The sequence below is a fragment of the Cydia strobilella genome, chromosome 8 (genome assembly GCF_947568885.1).
Source record: "Cydia strobilella chromosome 8, ilCydStro3.1, whole genome shotgun sequence".
Classification (NCBI taxonomy): domain Eukaryota; kingdom Metazoa; phylum Arthropoda; class Insecta; order Lepidoptera; family Tortricidae; genus Cydia; species Cydia strobilella.
The window spans coordinates 1,439,366-1,448,959 of record NC_086048.1 but is presented as its reverse complement, the minus strand read 5'-3'; the positions used below and the strand labels follow the sequence as shown (position 1 = coordinate 1,448,959).

General features: G+C 41.5%; 1 protein-coding gene across 1 annotated transcript in view; it reads right to left on the bottom strand.

Annotated features, from left to right (window-relative positions):
• Positions 1 to 402: 402 nt before the first annotated feature.
• The window catches only part of LOC134743478 (phospholipase B1, membrane-associated-like), a 36,190-nt gene continuing 26,998 nt past the window's right edge, over positions 403 to 9,594 (bottom strand). The window contains exons 5-8 of the mRNA XM_063676926.1: positions 9,021 to 9,237; positions 6,891 to 7,036; positions 3,940 to 4,108; positions 403 to 2,372 (exon numbers count right to left, since the gene is read on the bottom strand). Coding sequence (XP_063532996.1) covers positions 2,194 to 2,372; positions 3,940 to 4,108; positions 6,891 to 7,036; positions 9,021 to 9,237 — 711 coding nt within the window. The 3' untranslated portion in view covers positions 403 to 2,193. The remainder of the gene's footprint in view (positions 2,373 to 3,939; positions 4,109 to 6,890; positions 7,037 to 9,020; positions 9,238 to 9,594) is intronic.

The following is a 9,594-nucleotide window of genomic DNA, read 5'->3' as shown; positions in this document are numbered from 1 at the left end:
TAGCCAAAAGGTAAAAACGGGACCCTATTACTAAGACTCCTCTGTCCGTCTGCTGTCACCAGGATATATCTCATCAACCGTGATAGCTAGACAGTTGAAATTTTCACAAATTATATATTTCTGTTGCCACTATAACAACAAATACTAAAAAGTATTTGTAGTTGTCGTGTAACACTCGTCCATTCGGCCACGATTTTCAAACGTTGATATAAGAATTTGCTGTTATTATAAATGTAGGCGTCTTTATTTTTATTAAAGATTACTTGAGTTTTTTTCTTGATTTTCTTGGAAAAAGGTCGAGAGGGTAATTCGGTTTTAGATAATAAAACACAGTTCATTTAATTACTTATTTTTTTCACAAGTACGTTCATTTAATTTCATTGTACCTACTTACCTATTCTATTACGTTTCAATAAGCTTTCTTTCATGGCACTCGCACTAACGTAGAAAAAAATATTTACTTAGGTAAATATTATATTATATAAACAAAAGTCGTCAACAAAAACAAATTATGACGAATATTTATATTTTTTTAAACAGGCATATATTTTGTTATCATATCCGGCCTGCAGTGCCGGACCGAGTCCTTGATCAGGGTAGAGCGAAATCGGGGTTTGGCGCCCTTCGTTGAGCTTTTTACCCATGCCCAAAGATAGATATAACTCCGTTACTCTATGCCCAAAGCAAAACGAACCGTATTTTGGACCCGCGTCACACTTGCGTCTATTAAAACTATTTTTTTTTTCATTTGCCATTTTTGACGCCCCCCTTGCCATCCGGCGCCTAGAGCGGCCGCTCCACTCGCTTTACCCTAGATCCGGCCCTGCCGGCCTGCATGCCTTTTTAATTTAGGCTAAGAACACATACAAACCAGAAGACACAACGCAACGTTCGAGCGGTTTAGTACATTATTAAAAACTTATTCATAAACGAACTACAAGCCTCAATTACTGTCCGCGCGCGAATTCCGTGCACGGCTGAGGAATGTTAGGAATGTTGGGCGTCATGACAGAGTGGTGTCATTTTGTACGTACTGGGCGCGGCGCACACCCCCCCACTTCCTCGACCTCCGAACTCCGAATGTTTTTCTTAATCTGTCATTTTGACTTGAGCCATTGAGCCTTTACACCTCCAAATCTAGTAAGTAATTAGCAGGGGTGCAAAACTCCTCCTTTCGGGCATTCTCGACTCCGTTCGGCTCAGCATTGCTCCGAGCAATTATTAGGGTTGACCCAACTTGATGTCCCTTTGCGTGCACGACCACAGATAAGATAATTAAATGACTTGAATTTTGACAACCCTAAATAGCCGAAAGGGATAATGCCATATATTAAAAAGGGACAGCATGATTCGTCCCTGAACCGCTGTCAAACTTCTGCTTTGTAGGAAGTTTCCTTTCTGTACGGTAGTACTATTATTTATTCTGTGGTAGTACTTTAGTCTAACATTGGGGACCTTTTACATCTCCATTAATGTTTTATTAAGATCAAGTGATGCTTTCCATAAAAAACGCAGTGTTGGATGCCTAGGCCCTGACCCGGACCGTTCTGGCATCCAATATTAATTGGAGCGGCATTAATAATAGCGTAAGCGCCAACCGCCATAAGGTACCTTTACCCGCGGGACGTCACATATCTTTACAATTTCATATCTAAGTGAATCTCTAATTCATTTCCCGAATCGCGGGGATAGTCTGAAAATTGTTCCAAAGAAAGGGGTGCACATAATACCTACCCTTCCTACTGGTTGCGTGGTTTTCTAGTTAAAGTAGTTTTACTGCTGTGTCATGCTCCGTGGTGTCATGTATTTATGTTACTTACACACATTTTTATTTTAGTATCCACTGTATAATTTTATTTCGTGTGAGTGGTCCCCTTAACTGCTCATTGGTGACCCCTTCGTGGTGACTCATCGCGGTCCGTTGCGAGATACGTTTTAGAGTGGTTGTGTTAACAGGAAAGGAGTTTCTCAGGTCGAACAACGAAAACGGAGTAACATCTTGCAACAGTCTTGTTGCCAACTGGTTCCAGCATGTTTTAGAGGAAATTGGAAGAGAGCGCACATAAAACCCTTCCATTTTACTCAGACGGCCGCGTTGGGTTATATCTGAATAATTAAAGAAGCTTAGACTGATTCTCACTTCCTCACACTTTGGTCATAGAGTCCTTTCGTGTTTAAGACTTCGTCCCTTTGTCATAACTCATCGTATCCCTCTTGGCGTCCAGTTTCGTGGTATGTCCTAGAGTTGTTCTGTGTGAAGATGAAGGGAGCTTCCCTCGTCGGGCATCGGAAGGAACGTAGTAACACGGGCTCTGCATTGTCGGTCTTGTTGCCGACGGGTTCCAGAAGGTTGTTCCAGAGGAGGTTGGCCGCTGGAAGAGTAATAAGGGGAATATGAATACACTAAGCATAATAGAATAGAAATTTTAAGAAAAACTAATCTTAATTAGAGGTTCCGCCAATGTCTACACGCTAAATGTTTGGTCAATTTGGATGTGAGTAGCAAATCATAATGGAGACACGTTCATTTTAAGGTTCGTTTTAAGTCTTGATGGCTCTAAAAAGCCATATAGTCACATCCAAACTTATACACGAATGCCACGAACGACTAATGGAGGTATGTCATAACAATAAGATCACCCTACAATGGATCAAAGGACACAGCGGATCCCGGGGTAACGATGCTGCGGACGAGCTTGCCAGGCAAGGATCGAGTGCGGGAGCGATTGGCCCAGAACCGATCCTCCCGATACCGTTTAGCAAGGTACGCTCAATGCTGCTGGCACGTACAGGGAAACTACACACAGAACATTGGCTAAACCAGACTGGATGCAGACAGGCCAAACAAGCCATGCCTGGCATCAACGGAAAGCTCACAAGGGTGCTCCTTCAATTAGGAAAGACCCGACTGAGCATGGTAACCAGTGTCATAACAGGTCATGGACTATTTAACAAACATCTTTTTATAACAGGTGTCACAGACAGTCCCCTATGCAGAGGATGCATGGAGACAGAAGAAACAGCCTCTCACGTGGTGCTGGAGTGCAGCGGAGTGGCCCCATACAGGGCAAAACATCTCGGATCCCCGAGAGACCTCCCCGAGGTCCTACTCAACATCAAAGGTTTGATAGGTTTCCTCGAGGAGCTGGGCTGGCAGGACTAGCCCACCCCCATGTCACGCAAAATAGGCGCCAGTCGTCGAGTTGCGGAAAATCGCCCGAACTACAATACAATACAAGGTTCGTTTTATTCTCTAAAGAGTTCAAATTGCCCTTGTATAGTTCCGCTTGATGTTCGAAGCGCCCTTTGCGCGCTTCAATGCTTCCCGTCTGTGGGATAAAGTCTATCAAGCCATTTTCGTCAGTAGAAAAAAGCGGATTTTAAAAATGTAGTCGCGAATCGTTATTGTCCTATAGTTAATTTGTTAATTTGAATGTCGCGCCTTTTTCTACTGACAAATTTGTATGACAGACTATATCACATTTCACATCGCTGCGCGTGCTTTAGCGACTGCCATCTGAGACGCCGCCATACCGAGAAAGTCGGGCTAATCCCGACCCGACCGCTCCACTTCCTAACCAATACTCTTGCTTGTTTTTTTTTATGTAATAGGAAGCAAACGAGCAGACGAGCCGCCTGATGAGAAGCAATCATCGCCGCCCATAGACATAAGCAACATCAGAGGAGCCACTTATGCGTTGCCAACCTTTGAAGAACCCCATGTCATAGCGCAAGGGAAACACCTCAGAACTTGCACGTTCTGGGCAAAAACGAGCGAGAAAAAATGACCAAATGCTCCAGTGTCCAGAGCTGGAGTCGAACCAGCGTCCCCCGTTTACCGGACGGGTGCCTGAACCGCTCGGCTATCCGGTCACGGTGGCATGGGTCGAAATTTCCAAGTATATGACAATTTCCCGAAGGCTTGTGGTGACCCGTTACCTAGAGCGTGTCCCTTCTGCGAAAAGTGGAAGCAGTCGTGTGTGATGTAGGACTGGTGGATCACTAATGGTAGATTAGCGGAGGGCGGCCAGGGCGCGTTGAACAGACGCATGAATGGTTGTATGACCACTGTAAAGTCAGGACGGGTGTCGTAACGGCCGCTTTCCACCTGAAAATACCACAAGTAGATCTAAAACACACTAACGGCGCGATTCGAGAAACGAATTAGAGATTCACTAAGGATATGTGATATTTCACGGCAAAAGGTACCTTATGGCGGCTGGCGCTTACCTGGCGGTACCTTTACCCGTGGGACGTCACATATCTTGACTATTTCATATCTAGTGAATCTCTATTTCATTTCCCGAATCGTGCCGCTAAAGCACTGGTCCTCCTTGTATGTTAGTTTTAATAACTTTGTAATTTTAATTTAATCTAATGTTATTTGTTAATTTTAATAGAAATTTAAATTTAAATTGAATGAAGTTGTTGTGATGTACGTTATTTTTTTAATCTTACTTTTAATATTAATTGTAATTTAAATTTTTTGATTTCAATATTTATTATATTTTGTTTAATATTAATTTAAGAAATATGGACTCAAGTGTCTAAAATAGCTAAATGAATTTTTCTATGCCAACTTAAATGCCAACACCTTGAAAAAAGGAAGTTAAGGGATACGTAAGGGAAATTATGGGCGTTAATTTCTGATTATGACATATCATTTATATCGTTAAAAAACGGTCCTTATATAACAAGTTACACTCATCGCGGCATCGCATATAAGTTCACCAAGATGAACTTATTAAAGTAGAGCTTAGGTACATCGTATAATCGTATCTGTGCATGCCTCATTTAAAATCCTTTTACATTTACTTTAATCTTATAAAATAAAAATATTTATAAAGATATACTTAATTATTTAAGTACTTTGTTTGGAATGTAACTATTGCACCGCCCTTTTTTTGCATTCACACGTAACTTTATAGTTATTTGTTATACAAGGGTGCAAAGTTGTATTTTACCCGCGAGTGTAGAATTGAAACACGAGCAAGCGAAAGGATTCTATAGGTGAACCACGAGCGAAGCGAGTGGTTCTAAAATAGAATCCTGAGCGTAGCGAGTGTTTCAACACACGAGAAGTAAAATACATTTGCGCCCGTGTGTAACACAAAACTTTTCACCTTACTATAGCGAGGAAAGTGCAATATCCACAGGCGTTAGATCATCTTCATCACTGGAATCACTCATTTCTTTACGATATTATAACAGAAAACTCTGGAAGTTGTGTATTCTTACGCGAGTCGGTGAGAAAAGGTTTTAAGTAAAAAATTTGTTGACAATGTTGACATTTCTGATGTATGAAATGTCAACGATGCGTTTTAAAAATGCATCGACTCAACTTGTGCGTTCAGAATTATATTTAACATCATTATAATAAAAAAAAACGTTTCTTATGGGATTTTAAGATTTATGACTTAAAATCATTAAATAAAGCTAAATTTGGTATTTTTTATTATATTCTCAAACCATTTATTTAATGATAATTAATATCGAACGAACCATTATCATGAGCGTTTTACGTTTTGTTATCTGTCAAGCTACTTAAACACGCTCCATCCAAGGTCAAATTACTTTCCCCACTAGTGGATAAAACGCGTTTTTCCCCGCTTGTATTGAAGGATAAACGACAACTTTCCGAGCTAGTGAGGGAAAAAGTAGATTTAGTAAAATTCTACAGCTTAGATTATTGATCTCCATATTACATCCATGGGATACGTTACATACGTGTTTTCGATTGTTCTCAAAATAAGAGTATGAAAGTAATGAAAGTTTTAAATATCATATTCTTGTTTGCAAAATAACTTTCAACACACAGTTCTTTCCTGTCCCATATCCCCAGTTTACCCTATCCACATTCGAGTCACGGACCGCATTCGCATATCGCAGATCTGCAAACATGACCACACGAACTATTTCATAATAAAGTTATTTACATAATTTCATAGAAGTTCGACGTTTGAAATACCACTTGCACGTTTATGCTATAAAAATCGCTGCAGAGTTATCTTGGTCTGACTCTATCTCTATTTGAAAAGGTTATCCAGGGTGGCAGATACGTTTGGCGCATTGTTTCATCCTTTTAGACCACGTGGTGCCATTATGTATTATGTGCCATTTTCATCTAAAAGGGTACTTAATGTCAATAAGGCGTTATTTCCATATAGCTTCAATTTGAAATCAACCTTATCGACAAGCGACAATGTGGTACCTTTTGGTTAAAAACGTCATTGATGACGAACGAGTTGACTGTAGGCGATACTGTAATATCAAAGAATTTTTTTTAAGTGATTTCTAAAGTTTTTTCGTCAAAGATATCTTTGATTTTTGGGCATTTCAACACAACGGAAGCATGTGCAGAACACAGAGTACTATGGAAAAGGATATAGGGAATGAACGTGAAAAACGATCGACTGCCTTTTCCAGCCAGGCATCCATAGGTCCCTACACAGAATTAAGCTAAGCTATAAGATGTATCGTTTTGAAAAGATGTGTCCCGCCGAGTTTGTTGCCGGTCCCATATTGGCATACCCTCCTCGAATTGAGGGGGTATTTAAATCTTCTCGGGGCAGAGGTGTAGGGTTAGAGCCGGCGTAGCTTTATTTGACGTTCATAAGCGCATTGTAACATACTTGAATAATAAACTTCATCTTTAAGTACATACAGTATAATGAATTGGTATTTAAACAGAGATATTGACATTTTCGACTCACGGCAGGCAGGATATTCTTTATAATTTTAGGAGAGTTTTTGCTCGTTATTATTCTTTCTTGCTGTGCATGCTTGCTTTGGATGGCATTCTTATGTAATACTTGGCAATACCTACCACTTAAGTACTCTGTAACAATTTTAAATGTTGTCTGTTTAGTGTGCCTTTACAAAAAACATACCAGCATGGCCTCCGCCCTCTGGTACAGCCTGGTCATGGCCACCAGCGCGCGCAGCTCGCCGCCGCCGCGGTGGAAGCACGTGCAGAACAACGGGTGCATGAGTCTGCACATGGCGGGCCGGCGCACGCGCACGGACACTGATACGTCTGCAAAATTACATGTACAGTAAGCTGCAGAGATTACTGACCCCCTGCAAACAAGTTTATATACAGGGCCCGATCAGTTATCTCTGCAGCTTACTGTATAGTCCGACAAAAAATTGTAGAACCCTTTTTCTTAGATTGTTTTGAAAGGGACGCTACAGTATTGCCACTTTTTAATTTCTACAATATCTTGTCGGACTATATAATGGTAGGACAGAGATATAAGGGTGTGCGTGTGACAAGTGATGAGTGGAGCAGTTTCTTCCAGTAAACTTTCTTGATTTGCTAATCATGAAACAGCGTAACCCAAATTCCCGGAAAAAAACGCTCAAAGCGATGTTTTTTTCCGAAACGGCAGTCGGTGTTACCAGCTTCAGCGTGGAGCGAATAGGCAGTGCGTATTAGTAGGAAAAACAAAGGAACAAATATAAACTCTGTCTTTGTCTTTCACCGGTAGGTACTTCATTGACTACATCTTCTGCTAAACATAGGTTTGTTAGACTTTTAAAATTGATAATTGACTCTTACGGCGACAGTGAAATCTTACCTAATGGAGGTAGTCAACGCCCGTGCCAGTTTTTTAGCATATGCCAAAGGAGACCACTTCACAGGAGATAGGATAAAGTCTGAATACTTAATACAGGTACTAAGTTGACTATAGTTCTCGGCAGATGGAGGTAGTCCAACGCCTGTGCCAACTTCTTGGCATGTGCCAGCGGTGACCACTCGTCAGAAGAAAAATCTTACCTAACACAGGTACTAAATTGACTATATATAGTCCTTGGTAGATTGTCATGGAGGTAGTCCAACGCCCGTGCCAACTTCTTGGAATGTGCCAGCGGTGACCATTTCACAGGAGATAGGATAAAGTCTGAATAATTAATACAGGTACTAAGTTGACTAATTAGTTCTCGGCAGATGGAGGTAAACATATCCAACGCCTGTGCCAACTTCTTGGCATGTGCCAGCGGTGACCACTCGTCAGAAGAAAAATCTTACCTAACACAGGTACTAAATTGACTATAGTTCTCGGCAGATTGGCGTGCAGATAGTCCAATGCCCGTGCCAACTTCTTGGCATGTGCCAATAGCGACCATTTCACAGGGAGATAAGATAAATTCTGAATAATTACTTAATACAGGTACTAAGTTGACTAGTTCTCGGCAGATGGAGGTAATCCAACGCCCGTGCCAACTTCTTGGCATGTGCCAATAGCGACTACTTCACAGGAGATAGGATAAAGTCTGAATACTTAATACAGGTACTAAGTTGACTATAGTTCTCGGCAGATGCAGGTAGTCCAACGCCTCCTGTGCCAACTTCTTGGCATGTGCCAGCGGTGACCACTCGTCAGAAGAAAAATCTTACCTAACACAGGTACTAAATCCTTGGTAGATTGTCATGGAGGTAGTCCAACGCCCGTGCCAACTTCTTGGCATGTGCCAATAGCGACCACTTCACAGGGAGATAGGATAAAGTCTGAATAATTAATACAGGTACTAAGTTGACTAAGTGTGACGTTTTCAATCAAAAGGTAGCACATTGTCGCTTACCAAAAAGGCGAAAATTGCTTGTATCTTTATACGAAAAACCTGCCAGAGCGTCCTTATAGCATGCGACAATGTGGTACATTTTGCTTGAAAACGATACAAGTTCCCGGCAGATGGAGGTAAACATATCCAACGCCCGTGCCAACTTCTTGGCATGTGCCAGCGGTGACCACTCAAGAAAAATCTTACCTAACACAGGTACTAAATTGACTATAGTTCTCGGCAGATTGGCATGCAGATAGTCCAACGCCCTTGCGAACTTCTTGGAATGTGCCAGCGGTGACCATTTCACAGGAGATAGGATAAAGTCTGAATAATTAATACAGGTACTAAGTTGACTAATTAGTTCTCGGCAGATGGAGGTAAACATATCCAACGCCTGTGCCAACTTCTTGGCATGTGCCAGCGGTGACCACTCGTCAGAAGTAAAATCTTACCTAACACAGGTACTAAATTGACTATAGTTCTCGGCAGATTGGCATGCAGATAGTCCAACGCTCGTGCCAACTTCTTGGAATGTGCCAGCGGTGACCACTCGATGGGTGACAAGCAGGAGGCGGAACAGAGGTCGTTTGCGCCGAGGAATATGGTGACTAGCTTCCAGTGTTGAGCGACGTCGATGTCGGGGGCTGCGAACATGCGAGCCACCAGGATCTGGAGGACAAGAGGTGTATGTTTAATATACACGGTGGCTAAAAATAAGTGCATTCCCGTTGCCAGGGAGGTTTTGGGATTATACTGAGCAAAAAAAATTGCCCTCCCATAGAAAATGGACCAGCCAAAATGTATGAAAGAGCCAATTTTTTTTCGCGATTTCGGGGTTGGTCCCATAGTAAAAGTTGCTCAGTATAATTTCAAAACCTCCCTGGCAACGATAATGCACATATTTTTTAGCCAGCCTGTATATCTACACATGAGAATGACTTGCAAATTCACAAAGTAGTAGAAAATACATTTACATTAACTGTATAAAACAAAATTATGACTACTTATAAAATAAAACGACTAAAA